General features: G+C 41.9%; 2 protein-coding genes across 2 annotated transcripts in view; one reads left to right on the top strand and one right to left on the bottom strand.

The window, feature by feature from the left end:
• The first annotated feature begins 1,400 nt into the window (after positions 1 to 1,400).
• npas4a (neuronal PAS domain protein 4a) lies at positions 1,401 to 6,751 on the top strand. The gene is made up of 8 exons (XM_061726327.1): positions 1,401 to 1,715; positions 2,264 to 2,418; positions 2,503 to 2,605; positions 2,713 to 3,022; positions 3,140 to 3,249; positions 3,379 to 3,514; positions 3,621 to 5,392; positions 5,493 to 6,751. Exons 1-8 carry the CDS (start codon positions 1,541 to 1,543, stop codon positions 5,519 to 5,521), a joined length of 2,790 nt encoding a protein of 929 aa, XP_061582311.1. The 5' UTR covers positions 1,401 to 1,540; the 3' UTR covers positions 5,522 to 6,751.
• Positions 6,752 to 11,814: 5,063 nt separating this feature from the next.
• mrpl11 (mitochondrial ribosomal protein L11) overlaps positions 11,815 to 25,785 on the bottom strand; it is a 54,848-nt gene continuing 40,877 nt past the window's right edge. The window contains exons 3-6 of the mRNA XM_061725535.1: positions 20,692 to 20,787; positions 14,418 to 14,511; positions 13,895 to 14,054; positions 11,815 to 12,027 (exon numbers count right to left, since the gene is read on the bottom strand). Coding sequence (XP_061581519.1) covers positions 11,919 to 12,027; positions 13,895 to 14,054; positions 14,418 to 14,511; positions 20,692 to 20,787 — 459 coding nt within the window. The 3' untranslated portion in view covers positions 11,815 to 11,918. The remainder of the gene's footprint in view (positions 12,028 to 13,894; positions 14,055 to 14,417; positions 14,512 to 20,691; positions 20,788 to 25,785) is intronic.

The raw sequence follows: 25,785 nt of genomic DNA, 5'->3' as shown, positions 1-25,785 counted from the left end.
TATTTTAAGTGAAAATCTACTTGAAACAGATGAAAATTGTTGTTTTTTCCAGTGATGAGTCTTGTTTTAAGTGTAATGAGATTTTTTTACTAAAATGAGACATTTTAACTAGAAATAAGACAAATATTCTTGTTAAGATTTTGAGTTTTTGCAGCGATCCATTTTACTTATCCTGTGAAGGACAGAGTCATATTGATAAGTTCAGAAAAGTGTTTTTTATTGTTGTGTTTTGATGTATTAGATGTAAGCCCAGTGGATATTTAAAGCTTACAGAAGGCTGCATTTAACTGCTGCTATGTCATTCCTGCAGTATTTCAGCAGGTGTTTTGGTCAGTGCTATTATTTGTAATATATTATAATATTTGTAATCAGCACAAATTATCTGTCCCCATATGATAAAATCCACCATCCCCCCTGATTTCTTTTTACAACTCGAGTACTGGTTAACCTAATAGTAAAATGAGTTTGCCGTGAAGCCTTACAGACAAAATGGATAAAGGTGTTATATGTGTGGATTCATGATTTGATTCGCTATAAGACGTGATTTCCATTCATAAAAGGTGATAGAGAGCGATGTGAAACAGCCCGAGCATCCATGTCCGCCTCCCCTAACAGCTTTACCCTCTCTCATCATGTTGTGTTGAGATTCATCGATCTTGTATTTATTAAATGTTGACAGTCAATGTGTTCAAAATTAAGTATTGAGTCTCACCTAACCAGCCGTGTTTACTGACAGGTCCGGGGCAAAAAAAAACCGGCAATGATGGACAACCTGTACCTTATAAACACAGATACCTCTTTCGTATGCAACACAGTCTTCCTATCTCTCCCTCACCCCCCATTCCGGTGACTCCGTCTACGTTGCAGGCTTGCTCCGCCCTTTACTCGGTTTTGTCCAAATCGGGCTTTTTGCGTCGCCGGAGCTCCCGATTCCAGCCAGACGTCATCACCGAGTAAAGGGAAGAGCTGACGTCGAGGCAGAGTCACTGCGAGGAGAGGGCCAGGGAGAGGGAGGGGGGAGACTCTCACCGGTGCTTACATTGATATGAGACAGATCCAGCCTCCCCCTCCCTCCCCTTGCCTCTCCACCTCCCTCCCTCCCTCCGTTTTACGTCGGTGTTGGTGCGTCGGGAGCCCCCCTGCTCCGTGCGGAGTCCCAGCCTATATAAACCATCGGCGAGCAGAGTTCCTCAACCAGATTTACGGGTTCCAGACTCCTGCCCCAGAGGCGGCTACCACAGCCGCCCATCCACCTGGACATCCAGCAGAACCGAACCAGCATCCGAGCTGGACGCTGACGCGGAGGCAGTGACAAGAGAAGGTTTTTTAAAACCTTGCTCTGGAGAAAAAAATAGCTGATATGGCAGTCCAATAATAACAACTGTCGACAGGCTTTTTCCACTTCACAATATCTGTCTCTTTACACATCGAGACAGTGCACTTTAACTGAGGCACGACGTTGAACAACTCTCTGGTCAAAACTCCCAAAGTTCCACCTGGAGGAATTCCACCCGCTCACCGATCACAGCGACCGATCACAATGTATCGATCAACGAAAGGAGCATCCAAGGCTCGGCGGGACCAGATCAATGCCGAGATCAGAAATCTGAAGGACTTGTTGCCCATATCTGATGCAGATAAAGCGCGGCTCTCCTACCTGCACATCATGTCACTTGCCTGCATGTATAGCAGAAAGTCCGTCTTCTTCACTCAAGGTAAGGATGAATGCATTCTTTTTTTTTGCACTTTATTTTTACTTTTATCTTTCATATATATATTTTTTTTAATATCTTTTTATTTCACAATAATTTTCACAATTCACATTTTCACATGCATGATTTATATTATACCCACTTTCCTACCCTCCCCATAATGATGAGGATGAATGCATTCTGAATGAAATCTACCTGTTGATGAAACTCGTGAGTTGCTGCATAGCAGCTCACAGCGGTGGACTCAACAAGTGGTATATAGTCGGAAATTGAGTTGATATATGTCCGATTTTAGAAGCAATTGCAAGCAAGACCTGTGGCTCATCGAGTAATTGTAAATAATTTAAACTGCTGCTAATAAAACCATACAAACGCCATCTGCCGCTGTCCGTGGTGCTGAAATGATTCTGCATCATGAGCGCAGCCTCGGCGCTGTCCATGGTCGTGAAACACCCGAACGTGATAGAATTTAACTACAATATGGACTCATGTAACGGCTTGATTTAATAATAAAAATGACACATTTTTTTTGTCCTTTCTATTTTCTGTAGAAGCGGCAAGTGTCGAGGAGGTCTCAAGGTTTCTATCTTTTCACGAGCTGTCGGAGTTGATGCAGGCTCTACCAGGCTTTTTGATGTTGGTCACTGGAGAGGGGAAGCTCCTGTACTTGTCAGACAGTGTCTCCGAGCACCTAGGACACTCCATGGTGAGATTTATACAAATATGATGCACGCTTAGCATAGAAATGCGTTTCATGTTTCATTCTGTAACCTGTCAATGTGATTTTCAGGTGGATCTTGTTTCACAAGGGGACAGTGTTTATGATATCATTGATGCCTCTGACCACTTTATAATGAGGAACAACCTGTCATCCACTACAACACTTGAGATGGGTAAGACAAAATATTCATCAATATTCATTCAAAATTAATTTTCATTTCATTTCATCCACATTCATTTTTTTAAATGAATTTACTGAGCCTTATTTTCCTCTCCACAGATCGTCTCTTTCGCTGTCATTTCAACACCTCCAAGTCCGTGCGGAGGCAGAGTGCTGGAAACAAACTGGTTCTGATCCGAGCTCGCTGCCTCTCTGCCCCCTCCACCTCCCCCGCAGCCGGGTCCTACTGGGCCTCAAACCCTGTGTGGGTGTGTTTCTGCTCTCCTCTGGAGCCACAGCCGACCCGCTCCAGCCCTGGGGCAGAGAGGGAGTTGACCTCCACCCTTCCCCCAACCGAGACTGACTTTTTCCTGGCTTGTTTCCACTCTCAGCACGCTCGCGACATGAGACTGCAAGCAGCACAGGACAGGTAAGGTCACACTCCATCCTCTACTTGTTGCTTCAAATATTGAACTGGCAGATTATTCTAAAATGAAGTTCAGAAACATTATGATCCTAACGCATTTCCTCCCACTCTCCCCTGCAGTGTGAGTGCCTATCTTGGCTTTGATGTGACAGATTTACGCTCTCGCTCTTGGTACAGCCTTCTCCACCCACAGGATCTGCCACATGCTTCTGGTCAGCACCATAGCCTATGTAAGTATAATGTTACAGCCATCCGTTCCCACACAATTACACATATTTTTCCTACTTGCACATAGACACAATAAAAAAACAAAAACAGATTGATAGAGCTGTAAACTGATGGCAACTTTTGTTTAATAGTGAGAGAAGGAGGAGAGGGAAGAACCGAAATGGTGGTGCGTGTGCAAGCTCAGGATCAGTCTTGGGTTTGGCTCTACATGGTACTCCATCTGCAGTCTGGAGACATCCCCATTTGGAGTAACAACTACGTCATCAGGTATATACTGCTTTTTTTGTTTTTAACCAAGTGCTACTAATCCATCGAATACATAAGACTGATAAATGAAATGGATTTATTAATTTTATTTTGTCTTGTTTCTCAGTGACTCTGAGGCCTGGTCAGTGCGTCAACAGCTCACCTCAGAACAGACCCAGCTGACTCTAGTCCTGAGTGTTGGCACCTCTCAGCAGGAGAGCATGAGTCTGCAGTCTCCAGAGACTCTTTCCAGCCCAGACCAGGTGTTCACACCCGGCAGCAGCGGCTTGTCGGCCCAGTCCTTTGACTTCAGCACTGCAGGCTGCAGCGTCGGCTCCTCCGATGAACCTGGGAGCTCTGTCGCTGAAGCCATGCAAGTGGAGGGAGACCCTCGCTCCAGTATCTCCTCTCTGGAAGAGGAAAGCTTCTTTCAGCAGCATCCTACTGAAACCCCATCAGCTGCTTCCTCGCCCACTCCAGTCACTGTTGAAACAGTAGCAGACTTAGACTTTTTAACCCAGAACATTCTCCTGCCACCGTCCTTCCAGCTGGACCCTCCGGTGCCAGTGCTCCCCCTTCCTCTTCCTCCTGTGCCCACTTCACAAGCTCAACAAACCAAAGAGTTTGCGTGCACTCCTCCATACACCCCCCAGATTGGCGGGCCCAGCTTCCCATTCAGTGAACCCCTCTTCAGCTTTGATCCAACTGGTACTACCACTCCTCCACCCTCTGCTACAAGTGCCACTACTACCACCTCATTGGCTCCCTCAGCATCTTCCACAGCCCCACCAACTACCGCCTCTAGCCCTGCTCCTCCCACTACTCTCTCAACCAAGATCCCCCTTGCATTGCCTACCCTCTCTACTGACCTCCTTTTTCCTGTGGAGGCCTGCAGTGGCTCCCTGTATGAAAAGCTGCCCCCTACCCCTGACAGCCCCGGAGATGGGGACTGTACCGTGATGACCCTGCCTGAGGTGAGGGGTCCACTGTATGTTGACGTACCACTGGGACCCTTCCAGTGCCCCCCTGAAGGCCTCCTTACCCCAGAGGCGTCTCCTGGTAAACAACCCTGCCTCTCTTTTTTCTCCCTTGAAAGGGAAAAGGAGAGAGCAGAAATATCCCTCTTAGCTCAACACATCAGCTCGTTGGCTGAGGGTTTCTACCTGGATCCCCTCTTGTCCAAGCTCTCTCCTCCTTCATTATCTCCCTCATCTTCCCCTCCCTCCCCCTTCCTGTCTCCAGCAGTAGATCCTGCTGATTCAGTCCACATGCTTAGGGAGTTTTATCCCATTAAAGCATGGAGAGGTCTGGACATTCCCTTCTTCCTTGACAATGATGACTCTCTGTTTGAAGAGAGCATCTTAGAAACCCTTCTGGAAGATGACTTTGCTCCTTCCCAGACACCCGACGTCTCCTCCCGTCGCCCCTCGACTTCCCCTGTACCCAACCCCTCAAGCCCAACCTCTTCTCCAAACCCAGTGTGCTGGTGCCAACCCTCCCCGTTTGAGGGAGTGGGCCACGTCTGTAGCGTCCAATCGGCGCAATGTAACTCCATGGCTGGGTGCGGGGCGACTGTGGCTGATGAGGCCGGGGTAAAGGTGGAAGGGGAGGGGTTGATGGAGGAAGCAATGGAGATCGAGGTGGTGTCATCTCCTGTGTCCTCTTGCTCCTCCATTCCAGCTTCCCCTCCCCTCATCCTCACTTCCTCCCCGAATCCCCCAACCTCCACGCCCATCGCCTCGCCCATGCCCGCCGTGTCTTGCACTCAGTCCCTCCTGGAGGAACTGGCCGTCCTGGAACCCATGTTTGGGGCAGGTGCCTCGATCGCCCCTGGCTTAGGGCAACAACCTGAGTTGTATCAACTCCAGTGTCATCCATCGCCACAGTGCTTCCACAAAGGTGAGAAACTGTCTTGTCTTATTTCATTTTAGCTAACTGATGTCAGAAATCATTGTCAAAATATACCACTAACTTATTCTTTAACTTTTTTGTCTTTCAGATGGGAGTGGAAGTGTTCCTCCGTTCTAAAATAAGTCTGTGACTTACTTCATTAAGTATGGCATATTGTCATATTTTGTGGAGACCCTTTTACTGAAAAGTAAAAAACAATTAAGTGTATAAATATACATAATGTATATATAATTTAAGGACTTTAACTCCTACATGTCTCCTGAGAACAAAGATTGGGTTTATATTTTTGTTCTGTCATTTATCTGTGTACTTATACAAAACTGGTGCAACAACGACACAATGGTGCAACGGCATGGACTCATAACTGACTGAGTTCTGAGTCCATGTGGTGTCTCGCAGCTTCTCTGTTACATGAGCTTCAGATGTGATCAGACAGGGAAACTTCTCTGAAATCGTAAGCGCTGTTCAATCTTTAGATGCGCATATGTATTCACTCGTAGTGAAATTTCTGTTGTGAACAAAGACAATGATACATTTCTTGCTATTTCAGTAGGAAGTGGAATTTTTGCACTTTTGCCTGACATGCAGCAACGCAAACACAAATCTCAAATGTATTGGAAAGTCAAATGTTTACAATCGTTTTCAACCTTATGGTGATCACAATAAGTAGATAAAGAAACAAAGAAAGATTTCTTGCATGAAATCTTCTTTTCAGTAGTCAGGACCAGTATCTCACTGGTCTGAAAGCATTCCTCGTAGCCATTAAGGCTACACCAAATCTCACAAATAGTACAGAAACAACTAAATCTTATCTTATATACTTTGAGCTTTGGGTTTGCAGTTTCAAGCCTTTAACATTTAACTCTCCATCTTAAAATTGTGTGTATCAATGTGATGTAGAAGAAAAAACAAAAAAACAACAAAAAAACAAAACATGTGAAGAGATCCAGGCATGTGAAGATCTCCAGACTGCTGAAGATGTCTTTTGGAAATGTGCTGGGACTCTGATCATGACACATATTCACTGCTACGCTGTACTGTATGTGAAGACTCTGAATGTAAGGCTCATCGGGTCCCCCTTCCTCCCCCTGGCCAGAGGGCAGTCGGCTGGATATTCTTGCAGCATCAATATTTGCAATGCTGGCAGCTTATAGCGGCTCCTGGGTGCCTGACACGGCCCTGACCTGCTGAACTCTTTAACTCTTTACCAAGTCCATTCGACATGGACGGTTACATCGTTGCTCCACTGGAGCGCGGTGTAGTGAGGCACAATTGACTATGTGAATGAAGCGATTCTTCTTTTTTAAGAGGGGTTAGAATACAAAGGTTTTGTTTTAAAAATGAGAACGGGGATGGGATGCTATTTCTATTCAGTAACCAAACGACACGGGTTGAGAATGGTACAATTCCCATGGTGTCGACATGCTCACGTAGAGTTGTCTACGGTCAAGTAAAGGATGATTCCTACGTTCTAGCTATTAAAGGCTAAGTTAATATACATGTGTAAAATTATATTATTGTATGTGTGATATTTGAAAAAGATGTTATCTCATATGCATTACGTCTGAGGATGTAGGCATATGTTTTGGTTGTTCTTGTTTTTTTTGTTTTTTTTTTTGAGAAAGCTTGTACGCATTTGTACATTTGTATGAAACAGTTATTGGTCTGTACATAAAATATAGAGATTTTTATTGCATAAGAGGGAATATATTCTGAAGAATGGACATTGTGGACCAGTGTTCTTTTGTGATGCTTATAAGTGTATTTGGTTGTCATACAAATGCATTTATATTAAAGTGCACTTAACGCGGCTGATGCATTTGTGTCGTCAGAGTCAAGCCCTCTGTTCCTCCCTCAGCCTCATCATCATCATCATCACCACCATCATCATCATAGTCGTCAGCCCACGATGCCTGCCTCTCTTCCTCCCTCCCCTTCATCCTCCTGCGTTTCTTCCCCTGGAGCGAGTTTCGCTCAGCAACAGCACTGACGCACACGCATGACGAGACAGAATGAGACGCTCTGTGACTCAGTCTGACGCGCACGCTTCGCATCAAGGTTTTTCGTATGACGATATCCACACGGGGAAACACAGTTGGCCTCCCACTGGTGATGATACACACACATAAAAGCAGGGAGGTAACACACACACGCACAAACCGCCCCAATCGCCAATATTTCCCTCCTTCCCAATCACAGTGTCCCACATTCAGTGATGTACCTGCACGACTCCATATATAGGCATTCCTGGTCAAGAGCTCCGACTGAAACAATCTATTCTCAGCTTCTATTCAGAAGGAGCAGAATGGGGAGGGATGAGAGAGGGGGGGAGAAACAAAGAAAGAGCCAGAGGAGGCTATAATTAGAAGTACAGTAGCAAAGGATGTGGGACAAACTCTCCTGTTGCTATACAGTGGAAAGGTGATCTTAAGAAAAACTAGTGAATGAAAAAAAGGAATAAAAAGATAAGATGATGGGTTTGCTTAAGATTGGTTGCGTGGATATAGGCTCCATTTTTACTTTTTTATTGCTACATTTGAGCTAATGTGCCACAGCATATTTATAAAAAGCCGAATTCCTTGAGATCACATGCTGTATCTGCAAATGAACATTTTGTTCTACCACTACCTGCTGCAGAGCTGGTGACGGAGGTAGGATGAGTGTGGGGAATACAGCACAGCCTACTGCTGCTATCTTCTGGAGAAGAAAAGCACTGCAACATAAAGGAGCCTCCCCTATTGTTTGCTTAAGGAGAAGAAAAGGTTATGAGGAGGACAGAGAGAGCACAGGTTCAAACTACATGTCTGCCTATCAAGGTCATCATCGGGGGTCATGGGTGGCACTGTCCACTGTCTGGACACTGATAATAAAAATGAAACTAAATTAGACATATTTGAGGGATGGTCAGTCGTTGGAGAGGGTAATCCTCCATGCAGGAAGTCGGAGCATTGTTTACTGTGTAGTTAGGCTTTCTTTTTTTTAGCAATAGTCCATATACAGTGCAGTATTGTCTGAGAGAGGAGATCAGTTGGTGGAGTTGTGGGAGAGGAATGTTGTCATTTTGCCTGACATGACAGGATTGAGCTGCTCAGCAGTCCTGGGTCTTATTTGTTTCATGAGCCATCAAATGTCTTAATCGGTGGAAGGTCTGGACATTAGGCAAAGCCTTTAAGCATCAGCCCTCTTCTACAACAAAGCCATGTTTCTGAAAAGAACTTTGGTTCAGCGCAAATTAAAAAAATATCACATTTGTATATGTCCTCTTCTTTGCACGACAGAGCTTTTGCTTGTATTTGTGGATTGTGTCCTTTGATTACAATTTCTGGAAGGGGTCTTAATGTTGCCTGAAGGTCTGAAGATCATGAGCCTTCAAAGTTGGCTTTGTTCCCGTGCACAGAGATTTCTCCACATTCTCTGAATCTGGACATTGGCTTGAGGAGATTGATAGGACCTTACAGTATGTTGTACATTCCTTTTAGCATTTGTGTTTTCCTCCCAGATGTGGAAGCTGCGATTCCCTGGACACTAATGCAGCCTTGTACCTTCAGGGATACAGGCTTTTGAAATGAACATTGATAACAAACTGGATGGTCCCAGTCCTCTTTAGTCCACCATTTTTAGTCCTGTACCTTCTTTTATTTATCTGCATCAAATGGTTGGTGCCAAAAATCTGGCAAAGCCTTTTTCTTTTTTAAAGTTGGATATATATATACAATTTAATCTAGCAGCAGATTAATTTTTCCTGCGTGTAAGTGTAAGTGATAGTGAGGGTGTCCTTCACCAGCCCTCTTTGACTGTCTAATCTAATATGCCTTATTAACTCCCAAAACAGAAGGACAGGACAGATAAAGACAAAGGACAAATGCCAGGCGGTGATGGATGTGGTATTTGTGGTGTCTATGTAGATGCATGTGTGTGGTTGGTGTTGTGATGTGATGTAGTATGCATCTCTAGTATCCACACCAAGACTAAAGCAGTCCAGTAGTCAGACATAAAGTGGTGATGTTGACCTCCAACACTTGTTCAGCATCAACCAGTGGCCACAGTGCTGATGTGGGCGGGTGGGATGGGGGACAGTGGTCTCATTTACACACACATTGTGTTGTTGTTGCGATTCAGTTTATTCTGAATGACTGATTCAGATTGATTACATGTTACCCTATCCAGTCTCCTGTTGACATATAGTAACATATGATGCTTTCAGTCCAAATACGTTTGTGACACATGTACATTATTCAGTGTTGTACTGTGATTTTTGCCCTTTAATAAATGGAGATCTGTTTCTTCTTGATTATGATAGTTGTTGGTATTTGGTTGATTTTAATGAAGCAGTAGCACAACTACACTGTTTCACTCAATACCATCTTCTTTAAGTCTGAACAAATCTGCACTTCTCAGCTTTCTTTCATTCACATGCTGGATAAACACTGAATAATATTAAGTTCTTTTAGCAAATCATTTAACTGATAATCCCCCTACACAGTCCAAGTAATCAGAACATCTCCTTAAATGGTGTTTTCTCTTTTGACTTGATTATAAAACAGTTTCTCTCAATCTGGTAGACACTTCTATTGGGTTGGGAGTTTTTATTCCAAATGAGATGTTTACGTGACACATCTTCATTCCAGTTGAACATTTAATCACTTTCAGCCGCTTCGGTGTTAATCAAATTTACAACAGGTGCGCTAGAGGAGCAACAACGAGACAGAAACTAATACAGGAATGGTTTTAAAGGTGGAGGACAATAATGTTTTTTCCTTCCTCATCTTTTTGGAGTATTTTTCTCTAGTTTTGGATTTTACTGGGGTCACTGATAACATGTGGCAATACCTGGACCCTACAGAAGACGCACAGGCAGTCTAACTCCTCCTGGAGGGGGACATAGATACGTCTCCCAGTACAGTCTCAAGAGCATGGAGGGGATTCCAGAAGTTACTCTGGGATTGGTGTACAAGGCCGTTCAAGGTCATTAAATCATCAGAATGACCAGTATTTGCTCCGTGGTGCAAGGAGGAACAGGATGAGCACTGCCAGAGCCCTACAAAATGCCCTCTCATGGGCCCTGTGCTCTCTACTCAGCACCATTGATATATATATTTATTTATTTATAATCTTTTTTCCAAATTTGAATTATGTTTGGAGAAAACAAAACATTGGGATCCAAGAGAAATGTCTCAGCCCTTCTGTGAAAGACGGTGGTGGTATTACTATGGTTTGAAGCTGTTTTGCTGCAACTGGGATTGCAACAGGAAAACTTTCTAAAATGGACAGGTTATTCCACTAACAGCAGAAGAAAAATTATGTGAAAGTTTTAGGACACCCATAAATCCTGACCCTAATCCAGAAAATATATTGTTCAAGATGTGAGATACTGTACATATTCTCTCAATGTTGTTTTGGCAATTAATCTATTAATACAATCTTTTTTTTTTTTTAACACAGAGCTACAACTAAACAAATGTTTATAGAAAAAAAATCTTCCACATACTTTTAAATAGAAAAGGTTTCATCTTCTTATGCAAATATTTTAATGTTCAGCTAATTTGTATTCGGAGCCGGTGGACCACTTGAACAAGCTCAGCAAGAATTATGAATTCAACAAGTACCTGAGTGGGTTTTTCTTATACTTATTTAATTCATTTAATAAATTATTCATCCTTGGTTACAAATTAATCTACTCTTTGTGGCTTGTTTAATTATGCCTTTAGCTGATACAAGGCAACTATATAACGTCAGAAAAAATGATCAGCTTAAGACGATAGAATTCATGGCGAGATCCTTTAACTGATTATGTACTTGTGACAGTTCAAACCCTCAAATTATACAATCATTAAACAAAAATGCAGAAAAAAATAATTACTATCACACTTCTGTAACCAAACAATCTTTTCTTCATAAATGACAAGTTTCACAACAGCAAACAATTACATTTTTATGCAGCGTGAGATGAAAACTGAAGTTGTTAAATTCATTTTAATGGCAGTTTTGTTCCAAGACGAGAGCACGGATCATCTGGAAGTTGGTATTATCTATAAATTATCTCAGCACCACAACATCGGCAGATTTGTGAAATAATTAATGTACTGAACCCTTGAGATCTCTGACTGATTGAAAATGTGTGAAATGTGGTGGAGCCCATCTGCACAACCTGTCAAAAAGCCAAACCGCTTCTAGAAGTGTTAATAATGGATAAAAACATCAAAGAGCCTGAACCTAAAAATCCTTCCAAGATACAGCAATTTCATTTTTAGCAACTAAGCTCAGAGGAAACCAATCACTCAGGGCCATGAATATGTTCATAATCAAAGAAGATAGTTTTTATTGCCAAGTTTCAGGTGATGTAAATGCTGAAATCAAGAAAGCAAATATAGTTATGCCATATGTGAATGAAGAAAGTGAGATAACTGATGTAACAAGTGACTGTTTATTAACATAATAAGAAAGTTTTTCATAAATGAAGTACATGAATAGAGTCAAAACAAATGGAGGTCAGTATTACAGTTGTTTTAAAATGTTATTTCTTCTTGGCCGCTTCAGCTGCAGCTACTGCAGCAGCTGCAGCATCAGCCTTCAGCTTCTCCTCTCTCTGCTCCAAGAAGACTTTGTACTCATCGGCTGAGAGACTGAGGAGAAATAAAAGGGAAATTATCTTCAGTTATTCCAGGAAAGAAAATGTTGAAAGCCTATTAATTTACAATAAATGATTGAGTTTGGTGGATCAAGGTGTGAAAGAACTAGACACCACACCATCATATAACCAGAACATATGCAGCTTGATAGCTGAGAATCCTTAAACTATCTGTAAAATTCCTTTCTTTTTAGGCATTGCTGCCTCAGAGTCAGAGAGCAACAGACTCTCCCTGGACTAACTACAGTACAGTGGTGATTAAACATCAGCGATGCTTTGTGAAAAGAGGAAAACACCAGTCTCCCCACAGACGGCGCACTCACTACACTGCAGGGCATGTTAAGTTTGAACAAGCTGAAACTGAATTTGGGTTGAAAATCCCTTCATTATCCCTTCGGATAATGAAAAAGTATTTCATTATCTGAAGGGAAACTGGAATTAAAAGAAGTGGATAAATGTGCCTGAATACTAACCAAGAACAGTTAATGTCAAAATAAATTCCCCACTGTGTTTGTCATAAACTATATTTATTTGAAAGTATGAAAGAAAACTGGAGGATATCAAGAAGCAAAACAAGCAGGCTTCTGCTGCTGCATCTAAAAGGCCCATAAATATAAGATTACAAACGTATCACATTGTTGCAGAATCCATGGGCTTTGACTACACAGTACAATCTGATTATATCCAGAGTTTACTGTATTCTGTATCTCAGTCGGGTTTTTGTAACGTAAACAATTAAATAAACAGGACCCTATACAACCCGTGCACCACTGCATATCAATAATACTGCACCCCCTGAACTGAATTTCTCCATCCGACAACAAAGTTGACATTAGTTATTGTTTGTTTTTTAGGTGTTAATGAAGAGTTTGGCAGCTATCCACAGGAGTTTTTAGCCGAGCAGAGGCCGTGTCTGTACAAAAGATCAACCAGGATGCTCGCGGAGGGACTGAGCTCAAGTTTGAGATTTAAAAAGTGCTGTCTGCTCATTGTCTTTGTCAGGGTATTATGGTTTAACGACACTTCCTACGGAGATTGATGCAGTTAAGTGCACTCTGCAACCATGTATCATATAAGTATTACTTCTGCACTATAAACTACATTCTCGCTTGCAGACAGGCTGATGGATATTTAAAGTATCTTGTTAATGCCAGAAGAAGATTGCATCGTTACAGTACCCAAAAAATCACATCAGTCAGAAAACTTAAGGGTCGTATTTCAACTGTGTATGCATGTGGTGCATTAATAGGAGAAGCCAAGTACATACTGCATAATGATGGTAAGTACTGGTATGATGAGTAACTCTGCTGGAGCTGCAGAGATTAACAGTGAGAATTAGCTGTTTTGCGATATACCCTAATGGACAAATAATGAAACATTCATGTTTTCAAGGTTTTATCAGGCTGTTTTTACTCAAAAATACATATTTTTTTCTCTTGTCAAAGCATTAAATGTAGTATGAATACGTACTGGCCAGATAAGCATTCAATAATAAAGCAGTACAGGCACATTGAGTTCCTTGCGAGGCTGCAGTCTCCTTCTGAATTACACTGAAGAATAGTTGTTTTATTCAATTTTGGGGGGAATTACCGGTAATCCCATTCCTCAACCTTTAGTTTTGCAGCAAAACTAATTTATAGAAAAGCATTTGTTAGGTTGCACCAGTTCTCCACCTTACTCTGCCCAAAGCAGTCCTTTACCGTTACCTGCCTTGATTTGTATCGGACATTTGGAGGCACAACGGCACACTGAACCAGTGTTCTCGCCAGCATCTGTCCTCATTCATCCGCTGATCACGCTTGTTGTATCTCAGTTCGATCAAATGAGATCATAAGCGCAGCGGGTACAGAATCTTCACTTACTCCTTGACAACTTTAATGCCCAGCGTACGGGCCGAGCCAATGATGCATTTGACAACGGTCTGGAGGGAGGCGTTCCTCTTCGTGAAGCATTCATCCTGAGATTTCACCTGAGCAATCTCATACACCGCTCTCACCGACACCATCCCTGCAGTCTCGTGGCCTGTGCAAGTGAAACAGAAAAAAATATATATATTCAGTACATAAAAAGAATAGAGTTTGGCACAAATGTAGAAAAACTGAGTTGGGTTGTGTGTGTGTGTGTGTGTGTGTGCATTTTTCTTTTGACACAGTACACTGATGGTTCATAGTCAGTAGCTGAAAGTGAGCTGGAGATGGCTTGGAGCAAAAAGGTGGAAATCTATAAATCTCCATCTTTAACACACCACCTTTGCCATTTCCTGTCTCAGCTACAGTTCCCCCACGAGTCATGAATATAACATCAATCACAGAGAAACAGAAAACTGACTCAATGGAGAAACATGTCAGTTAGAGTGAAGTGAAAGCGGACACGGCTGCTTCTCACCTGTTTGGCTGGCCCCTTTTGCAATTCCTGCTGCTTGCTTGAGGAAATAGGACACGGTGGGCTGTCCGATCTTTAGGTCATATGTTCTGTCAGGCTGAGGAGAGAAATAAGAGCAGTTGAAACCCGTCATCAAAAACATTGGGAAGTGGAATTCACATGGATCGAACTAAACTAAGCAATGTCTGGAGAAACTGTGGTGGAATTGCTCCTACTCCCCATCCCTGCTCTCTTGCTGATTGCTTTAGAGTGAGGTGACTCTAAAAACGTCTTGTAAACAAACCATATAACAGACCCTGCTCATCTGACGAGTTCTGAGGGGTATTTAATGGTTTCCATGATGAATTATCACACATCTGTCTGACTTTTGTGTTTTTCTGCGGTGAAAATTGTCAACATAAAAGGTGAATGTAAATCCAACAGATGAGTGTCTTTTTCTCACTTGGTGTCTTCCAGCATGAAAAACTAACATTTTCCGATTTTCCTCTCTTTGATGAAAAAAATAAAATAAAATAGGAAGAGAGAGAGAGAGGGGGGGGGGGTCTGTTAAGTGAAAACTCTATGGTCTGGAGCAGGTTGACGATTTTCTTTATTTTAAAACTTCTACCATTTTCATAGACGTCAGTACAATTTTGCTCATCAAAACTCCTCCATTAATTTCCATGAGAATTCTTGCTCACAGGGACATCTGGTGGTGTTGCGCTTGCACAGCAGTCCCACAAAATCCAACTAACTATATGTAAACCAAAGCCTCTGTCGGATCCCTGTGTGAAATGTTTTTGTTGGTGTTTTTTGTCAAATATACATATTAAGGTTGCTGTACACCCAGGACTATTTTCAGCTACCAAACAGTGAAGAGCTATTTTGCAAGCAAAGCTGCTTCAGATCCCTGCATTGAATAATTAACAGTTTAGGCAACCTCCAAACATGAGAACCGGTGCATGTTGTCTCCTAAATTTGATGTTAAAAAGCCCACCCCACGACAAACTTGCAAAAGCGCCTCAAAGAAACGTTTGAAATCTTTGCTCGGTGGGTCTCTCTAGAGGTGCTCAGCTTAGGTTGCTTTCACAACGTCAAAGACTGTACTCTTCAAATTAAATTGAAACTGAGATTTTAACATGAAAATAAAAAACAAAAACTTGTCTAACATCAGTGCAGGATGCATCTCCCCATCTAAAACTGGATTATCTTTATTATTTCACAACTTCACTTTGAAACATAAGGGTTTAAAAGTGCTTTGAAGCGTTACCCAAACTGTCAACGGCAAAATCTGAGATGAATTATTAATTTTATCTATATTCATCTAGTTTCTCCAGTCTAGTTTTCATGAATTAACACTTGGGTGTTAAAATAGAGACATGAGCCCTTGATGTTGTGTTGGTGACTTTGGTTGGAACTTTCATCACTTTTGCAGAAAATTCAAAACTGTAGCTCAAAACCATATTTCACTTGAGGTTAAATTAAACAAAAACAACCAATTTATCCTATCTATCTATCTATCTATCTATCTATCTATCTATCTATCTATCTATCTATCTATCTATCTATCTATCTATCTATCTATCTATCTATCTATCTATCTATCTATCTATCTATCTATCTATCTATCTATCTATATCTATCTAACAGAGTTAGAAAGCTACAGGAAAACTACTGCCAAGCAATCCATGAGGCAGTTGTTGTCAAATGAAAGTGAAAGAAGCTCAGATTGATACGCGCTTGACAATATTACGGACATGATTCCTGCAAAAATAGATTTCTTTCTTCAATGTAAGAGACGTTTTGTTCAAATAGAAAACCTGCTGTGAAATCTCATGTGAAGTGAGTTGAATTGTAGCCAGAAAATGATGTGGAGATGCATCAAACTTAGTTTACGGTTTCAGCTTTGAAGGAAACCAGCAATGTTTTGGCACCTCCAGTACAGTGCTTGGTGCTTTTTTTATTCACTGATCAATGCCTACAATATTATTATAATAAAATTCCACCCCTCATGTGCTTCATCACACTGTTTAACTACATAAAACAACCAAAGTCTAGGCAAACATGACTGGACACAACTATTCAGAATAGCAAATGAAACCAGACAGTGTCAAGTAGTGACTGACTCTGCACACTTCTGTCCACACACATGTTTGCAGTTGCTGCCAGTCACATAGGAGAAGGAATATTTCTCCAGAGCATCTTTTCTGGATGAAAACTGCTGTCCCTACCTCCTGTCCCCTATGTTCCTACCGCTCCTTAGGGGAAATAACAGTTTTTTATCAGCGAGTACGCTGAGCAGCTGCTTGTTGTGGCAGAATAGTGACACTGTATCCGATCCGGAAAGCTGGCCAGAACAGTGAGCCGAGACAAACTGCGGACCTGGGTAATGCCTCTGCACTGATTTATCTCCACCAACAGCCTGTTTCACATTATATGGAGGCATTTGATCCACCGGCTATGCAAAATACAGAACATGCACCAGGGAAGTCCTGAAGATGGTAGAATAATATTTAACTACTTCAGTTACTGGGAAGTTTACCAAAACTTTCTGCATGAGGTGTTTTTATTTTTGTATTTATTTAGTCTGAGCAGATGAGGCTACAGATGTGCAGCAGTGCACAGCCTTTACATTCTTCCCTCAGGACCAAAACAAAAATAATCTCCTCAACCTCTTCTCTGACCCTCGTTTTTATATTCAAGTGCACTGCCTGGCTGGGGGGCTTTATCAACTAAAACTGACACATTGATCCAATCAATAAATCATCCAGGAAAAAAATGTACTTTGGATCAACTATTTGTCTCTCTCTCACACGCACACACATACATATTTATGTATATATATATATATATATATATATATATATATATATATATATATATATATATATATATATATATATATATATATATAAATATATAAAAAACCAAACACTAGAGCGTAAGATGAGCTGAGAAGATACTGCAGACCTGGTGATTTGTCATTGCAGTCGTGTTATCTAACACCGGTGACCTTTCGACAGAGGGAACAGAATATATCTCCATTTATGAAGGAAGCTATTGTTTATATATGATCCAATGAGGATTTGTTTTTTTTCCGTGATTCCATTTGATAAAATGAAACAAACGCTTACTGCAATGGTTTTCCTGACAAGCAATATAGAAAGAGAAAAATACGACAGAGTCAAGGGGGAGCAGAGAACTAGAGTAACAGGAAGTTGACTCTGCAAATATGTTTGAGAAAGAGGTCGAAGTTGTGGGAAATGTCTTTGAACATCATATTTGATGAGAAGTGATCTTCTTAGTTTAGCTTGAAGACCAGAAATATACCAAAAGAGCTGGACTTCTGGCTGACCAGAGCCACTTGTGGATTTCCAAGAGAGATTTGCCACTTATATCCATGGTCCTCTCAGGATAAATTGTCACAAACTTGATGATCCCATAAACCTTTGTCTAGTGCTGTCATCAGACTGAGACACCTGTGAAAGACATTCTATATCCACTGGTTTGTAATGGCAAATGACCTGTATCATTAAAGCAGCACAATGTAACTTTCAGCTTTTGTTGAGTTTGGCGGCTCCTTTGGACAAAAGCGGTAGTGCTTTACCAGAAAGAACACTACGTTTTCCATGAGCACCAGCGCGTACTGCCGGAAAACTCCTGTCCCCATCGCGTGCATTTGTTTTGATATTGAGAAGACGGGACAGACTTTCAAAACTACTTTTCTGTTTCAAGCAGTCGTTTGCAGGATGGATAGCGAAGAGGTAATGTATCTATTTTTGACTAAACAATGTAATATGACGATGTTGAAAATCATTAAGTTCAACTTGGTTTTATTAGTGAAGTCCCCCAAATTGCGCCCCAAACTACAAACGCTCGGATTTTGTTCTACTGCACCTTTTTCCTGTCACGTTTTTTAGAGGGACTTCGTCATAAATTAGTAGTTCAACATACTTACTGACAAAATTAAAAAAAAATGTATAACCTGTGAATAACTGAATGTTTTGCAGATCAGCCCTGCACAATTTTACAGTTCTCAGGAAAAATAGTAGAAATGTTCTATACATTTTCTTTGCATTGCATTCTTTCCTCTAGTGCTGTAATTCTATTCAATTGTATTATTATTTTATAAAGCTTCCTCATTGTCAATTACACAATTTTATGATCACTATTATTATTCTGTGTCGTTGATATTGTCAGTAATTTTAGAATTACCAAAACCCAAGACGAATGTGAAAATATTCTAATTTTGATTCTTATTGAACATAGAACTCTACATTTACATTTGTATCATAACAATTCTGTCTCTTGTTTTATCCCCATAAATCCCCATCGGTCGGACATCCCTCCTCGTCTTTCAGCTCACACCAGCGAGTGAAAGCCGGGCCAATGTTTATTCTTCTCCGGGCATTTAGCTTGTTACTCTCCCGCTTTCTTTTTTTCGCCTTCTCCGTTAAAACTTTTATTTTCTTCTGATTTTTCGCTGCTTCGGCAATGATAACAACTCTGTGTTTAGCTCACCACCAGTTCTCCTGAGCTCTGAGCTCCAAGCCCCGCCCAGCTTTCATCTCGACTACGAATCGGGAAGGAGGGGGAAGTGACGTATGCCGTAAAGCAGTCAAAGCCGTAAAAATGTGTAGTTTTTTAGTGTGGCAGGGTTCCTACCATGCTCCTCAAAGTTACATAGTGCCAGTGAAGGCGGTACAGACCCCTCAGACCATGACAGAGGTTCATTAAACCTGTTGGAAGTTGATGTACCATCACAATGACTCTGGAAATATGATATTAAGGTGGAAAAGTGACATAGTGCTGCTTTAAGAAAGCTGTCAAGATGGAAAACGATCCGGGGGGAGTGGCTACCACTAGGTGGAAGCAGTCTGCCTGAATCCTGTTAATGACTTTTTCAGATAATACAATCTGAGCAGCAATGTCCTGTTTTCATCTTGTTGACGTGACAGGAGTTTCAACACCTGATTTGTCTCCTTTTCTTAAGCCCTGCAATTATTGCACAGTGGCTTAAGCCAAATATGAAATATCAATATCTTGTCATTTTATGTTTCACAGACCCTGCTCTTGTTCAAACTGGTATTTATCTGCTGGCGTTCTGCACCTTTGTCCCTCACATATATTGAACTGACTCTTGAGTGTGAAACCTGATGAACGTTACACTCTGCTGCATCACCATCAATATCACAGCACATCCATCACTCACAAAGAAGAAGAAATGTTGCAAAATGTACCCCTGACTTTATCAAACAGCAACATTGGATCCATATGTTTCTAAACTGAGTGAGGAGCGTGTGGAGTTTATGCAGCAGTACCCTGAGTAATTATTTATGCATTCTGATCCGTCATTGTGAGACCATTTCCCCAACCGATTTGACATCCTGTAACAGCAACCGACTGAGCTGCATGGACTCACTGCTACAGTGAGACCCCTGGCAGTCTTTTATAAGTTTGGACAGAGCCACGCAAGCAATTGCCCACTCCTTTCAGTCTTTATGCAGAGCTAATTGCCTCCTTGCCCGAGCTTCTTATTTCACATGCAGACATGTGAGGCATTGATCTTCTCATCTGACTCTCTTCAAGAAAGTGAAAAGATGAACTGTCCAAAGAGCCCATCTGTTCCTTTAAAGTAAGATGAAAGGAAGTAATAGATGTGCTCAAAACCAAAGACTTAGCCAAGGTGAAATCAAGCTAAAATGCATCCAATCCATCTTCGGGGCTGTAATGCACTCCATGCACATGTTTTTTGGAAAACAAAGTGCACAATCCTTTCACTACATGAAAACAATAAGGAATCACCAGCAGATGGCACTGATGGACAGAAACGGTTGTGATGGCAGAGCTGTTGCTGAATATTGCATGTCAAGACTAAATTCATGCCTTTTTAAAGGATTAACCTGACCGTCCTGACACCTAAATCTCATTACAACACACATTAAATCAGCTGTGAGTAAACAACTCTTGCTTTACCCACAAAAGGTAGGAAGAGAGGTATGACAAGTCAAACAATTTATGGTTGAGGAAGATTAAGAAAAAAAAAAAAAAAAAAATCAAAGTCGCAGCACCCATTTCCTGAGGAATTCACATCTCTTGCATGCACTTAATGCCTCTTGACTCAAGTTCCTCTGGGTATTGCTTCATTAATGAATGCAAATGGAAGGGCTTACTTCAGTGGTAGAGTATGAATAATGGAAGCGCTCTGATGATGTTATGCGGCTAGTGGAATTAACTACAATCGTGGGAGGGATGAGTGTTAAGTGAAAGAGGTTGGGGACGAGTTAGACAGAGGCACCTTCACATGGATCTTGATGGGCAGAGGGATGCCCTCCTTCAGCTCCTTGGTTTTTTCATTGAAGTCCTTGCAGAACTGTCCGATGGGGATTCCTTTCTGCAATGGAGAAAAGAGAAGAAGAAATACGTATGAAAATTTGGAGAAAGACTGATGTAAATGTATGAGGACTCTGCGCTCACAAATCATTCAGCTGAATATCGCTAGTGTCACGCTGTGCTGACAGAATGCAGATGCCCCGGCTGCATGTCAATCAATCCATCACAAAGCTTCAGAGGTCTGACTATATTCATACATGTGAATGGTTCAGGGAACAAGCCTGTGGTTTTGTGGGTGCAGCTCACTGTTTTTCCAAAGTGTGTGTGTGTGTGTGTCTGTCATGAGAGCTATGACTAAATGCATGTTGGAGCCCAGAGCCAGAGAAACCCAGTGATGAATAGGCTCCCATTTTCTGGCTCCTGCAAGGCCAACCAGAGCGAGAGCAAAATGGATGGGTGACATTAAGTCAACACCCGGGCCAGCGCGGCTCCTTTGCAGCATTTCCTCTTTGAAGCAAAAATCAGCGGCAAAGACTAATAAAGAATCTAATTACTAGTGCTGAAACTTAAACTGACCTTCACCCATCATCCTCCCTAAAAGGCAATAACCTGATTGAAATGTTCATTTCAGAAATGAGGGATAGAAAAAAGGGTTTTATATAGAGTTTAATGGAGTTGTGGGGCTCTATTGCTCCACGACAGAGCACATTCTCATAATGGATCTGATGAAAAGTCCGTCATCCTGAGACATTTGCCAATGACAGGCTGGGGAATACATTTATTTGAAGTTAATGGAGTGGTAAGTTCCCTGAACATCATCTCTACCAAAGGCTTCAAAAAGCACCTGATGAATGCAAATCAGTCGCTCGATCTGCAACGATCCATCACTTCATTAATGTCAATAAAAAAAAAAAAATGCTACTTGTTAGTTGCATTTCGCAGACAAAACACAATAACAACAAAGTGAGGGAAATTTTAGCACATTGCATGCGCTGAGGAAGATTATTGTTTCAGCTGATGGGTGCAAACCTGAAATTACAATATTTTACAGGTGAAATAAAACACAAGTGTCCCTGGAGTCCTCACTAGGCTCTGCCTTCCCTCCCCTTCACACTAATTAATAGTAATCCCATGTCAGTACCTTCTACCCATAGCCTTTTCTCACTCCGCCTTTCATAAAACAACACAGGAAAGGTAAACAAGCAAGGAGTGTGCGGTACAGGAAAGTCTAATTAAATATGGATTAATATAAAGGCTGTGATGTTGGGTATGAGTCAAAGCAAACCCTCGGGCTCTGCCTCACACATTGTGCTACCCTCCTTCTGTTCGGTCCCTGTTGGATAATGATCTCCCTCGCCAACTCAGACAGCCTTTCATGGCCACACAAAGCCGTGAAAAGGCCTCACTGACCAGCGAGAGATAATGCTTGACGCCACCAAATGTGCTTAAACATGAACAATGACACATTATGCAGACAGAGCTGGGACCATGCTAAAGATAGATGGAGCCACGGACACAAAGTCATTCCTTTCCAGACCGTCGTTCGCTGCTTAAACCGAGTGCCAAATAAGACCGGTCCTGGGACAACAGTTCGCCCTAAGCATTGTACATATTTCAATATACGCTAGAGTGAGGGGATCATATCTTAATTACGCTGTTCCACAAAAGTCCAAACAAATCAGCCTATGAAGATAAAGGTTTATCTTGGCCTTAGGTAACCCAATAATAATTACCTTAACTGAGCAATTACCTCAACTGAACCGTGTCGATAACTGCAGTCACAGTTTTTAAATGTGACACGGAGCTGGCATGCCATGAAAGAAACATTCAAGGTTGGCGCCTCCAACTTCCCGTGACATTTATCAGCAAAAGAAAGCTCGAACCGTAACATTCATGTCCAGGCCAAATCACTAACCCCACTCGCTGCATCTGAGCATCTAATCATCCATGAGTCCAAGCTGCTGGATAAGTCCGTGCTCCTCCACCATGACTGATTATAGCTCTCCACTAGAAAGTTTGTGCCGCCCGTAACCCAAAGCAGGGCCTTGCACATCACTGCCGCCTTTGGACAAGGACTTTCAGACGCATGTCTTCAAAGCCTTCAGAGATCTTGGCCAGTGGGATTAGATGCTAATCTAAGATGATATAGTTTGCTGTAACATCCGGCAGCGACTATGGTGAGTAATTGCTATATGATCTATTTGAGATCAGCACGGCGGTTGAGTCTTATTACTAATAATTATGGGGGCAATTAGGCATTTGCAATTAAAATCTGAGCGGGGACCGTTGGATTTGACCCTTCCACCACATTTTCTGCGGTTCTTTTTTGACACTCCGTCTGTGTTAATGTGATTGGCCTTTCAGCTTCACTAACTCTTTTTAACAAGATGTAGCGCTGGTGTTGCAGCATCGTGTGTGTGCGTGTGTGTGTGTGTGTGTGTGTGTGTGCGTGCATAGGGGAGGGATCTTGAAGGAATGAGAGTGGAGATGGAAATGGAAAAGGGGGAGACAGCTGAGGTGTATTAAAGTTGTCAGAGTGTGGCAAGCGATCGTGGTCAATATTTGAACAATGAGCGGGGGTTTGTTTGACTGAGGTGAACAACAACAGAGGAGAGGAGTAAAGCAGAGGTGGGCAGAAGTCCTCATGAATATGGGTGAGCGTGCTCCAATGTTCATATACAAACACTTTTTCCTCATTTTAATCTCTTTAACAAGTAGACGTGTGAGCGTATTAAGCTGCTGACGGTGGGGAAATGTTTGCTGTGCTGTCGCAACTGTTTCTATTTCTCAGACAACAAGAAAAAAAAAGAGTAAGAAGAGAAACAGAGAAGATGAGAAGGAGGTGCATAAGAGACAGGAAGAGTGAGTAAACAGGAGCATTGTGTTTATGGGGGCAGGGCAAACATGAAGCTAAAGGATACAGATGAGGGATAGGCCGTCGGGGAGGAGGCAGAATTAATTGCCCCTGGCACACAAAGCCACTGGATAAATTGCCCCGGGCGGTTGGCACTTGGGAGGTCTGCGACACGGCGACAAAGGTGTTACAGAGAAAAGAGGCTGGTGGGAGATGAGGTTAATTAAACTCTTCAGTGTGAAACACTCATTCATTACCTTCATTAACTTGTTCATTTAATCTGCGCCGGTGTTGGCATTTTATCACATTCAGCCCTTCTGCAGCATCATGCAGCTGATTAGGTTTCATGCTGAGCCCCCCCTCGGCTGCAGAGGAGGTAACTGAGAGGCTGAACAGCGGGCCACTCCAGGAGACGCTGCCACACACTGCAAACAGCCTGAAATAAATTGAACTCACGCTGGACATGCATTTTACTTGATTTTCCACAGCGGAATGAGTGGATTAGTTTTAAAAGTGGAAAATGAAAACGATTTTCACCCCCAGTCTCCACTGAACTGTGCTGAGGCCAACACACTGGCCTGCAGAAGAGAGCTTGGGAGGGCTGCTCAAACAAGCACAAGTGCCGACCCGACGGGGTGAACCAAATTCTGGGATGCACATTTAGAACAAATAACACAAAAACCTCTCAGTGTTGCTCCTCCTACATGGATCATCCTTCAGAATAGACAAGCTTTTCTTTTTGTTCAAGGAACAAGAAGAATCCGCCTTCTGAGGGAACGGCAACAGCAAACAAGCAGGCGGCAGTGCAACAAAATGGATTGCATCACCACAAAACATCCCATTTTCAACTCCATTAGGTCCCCCTTACAGACTTGACAGTGTTGTGCTTTTTGCCACTTCACATGATTAATCACGTGTGGAGGCTGCAGCAGAAACACGGCAGCCTGAACTGCAGGCTGCTGTGGCTGCATGCAGGAGGTGGCCGGAGAAAATAAATAAATAACAGGATACGTTCACATGTGGGGAAGAGACACAGAGAGGAAGAGAGTCAGAGGCCGGAACAAAGTCACACTTAAGACAAATGAAAGCAAATGTTTTAACAAAGTTATCGTTAAGTGGAGTGCTCGGACAGGAAAATAGCTCCTTTTCACGGTGTAAAAAACAACCTGTTTACGTCTGAGTGCCGTCTTTGAATGGTAAAGGTACACAGTGTTTATTCTCAGGTATTTATTGACTCAAATCCCAAACTGGCTGTGATGGAAAGATGACACTTCTGTGTTTTCAACAACAGTGCTAAGCTCTGAGGCGCAAGACTGAGCCCATCCCTGACATAAGCTTTTAAACCACAACTTCATGAGCAAAGCATCTTACATCTAGATTCATAAACTTGGAAACGAGAAAAAAATAAATAAATAAATAAATAAAAAAAAAAAAAAAATCAACCTTTGCACCTCTGGCAGCTCAGCTATGCCAAAGAAACATACTTTTTCTCAGTCATGCGTAGTCTATTACTATTCTAGGACAGTCATATGGTATTGGTTTATGTCGTATTGCGTGTAGTGTGAAGATTGTTACTGGAAACAATAATTGGACTACATGGTACCAGAACATTGAAGATACTCACACTGCTTTATGTGAGTGGAAAACATTTTAAACACTGTGTTTTACTAAAATTATTTACATTTAATAACCCCAAATGTATGTGTTTATAGGGGGAATTCATTTATATTCAAAAGGAGAACTTTATAGGTGTTAGAGAGCAGTGTAGGATACATAGAAAGAGTTAAACCCTTTTTTGGCAGTGTGCAGCTGTGCAAAGTTTGATAAATTACCTCTAGTGGTGTCACTGAGTCAGTGCTGGGACGCAAGTCTGAAAACAAAACAAAACAAAAAAAAAAAGGAAAAAAGAAACAAATGTGGAGTTGGGAAAGCATTGTCTGCTGACTTCACCACTGGGAGCAATGAGCCATGTTTCAGACAGCGGTCGTCCTGCTAAAACACATCAACTGACTATTAAGACTCAAATATGTCTTTATTAAAGATAAACTGTTGTGGAATCAGTAAAAAAACACACAGACAAACAACAGCAGGAGCTGAAAAGAAAAGAGTATATGCCAGACAAGTGCTTCTTTCTCCTTTCATTGATTATTTCTGCAAGGTTTGACATTTAAAAAAATAAATAAGTAAAAAAATAAATGAAAAATG

The sequence above is a fragment of the Cololabis saira genome, chromosome 7 (assembly GCF_033807715.1).
Source record: "Cololabis saira isolate AMF1-May2022 chromosome 7, fColSai1.1, whole genome shotgun sequence".
Lineage (NCBI taxonomy): Eukaryota > Metazoa > Chordata > Actinopteri > Beloniformes > Belonidae > Cololabis > Cololabis saira.
Note: the sequence above shows the minus strand (reverse complement) of the source record. Positions and strands in the feature narration are given on the sequence as shown.

Excerpts from the sequence above, each read along its gene's own strand:
- npas4a (XM_061726327.1), top strand. The coding sequence starts at position 1,541 with ATGTATCGATCAACGAAAGGAGCATCCAAGGCTCGGCGGGACCAGATC. Across the intron at positions 3,023-3,139 it reads CTGCAAGCAGCACAGGACAG|TGTGAGTGCCTATCTTGGCT; the intron begins GTAAGGTCACAC and ends TCTCCCCTGCAG. Across the intron at positions 3,250-3,378 it reads TGGTCAGCACCATAGCCTAT|TGAGAGAAGGAGGAGAGGGA; the intron begins GTAAGTATAATG and ends TTTGTTTAATAG.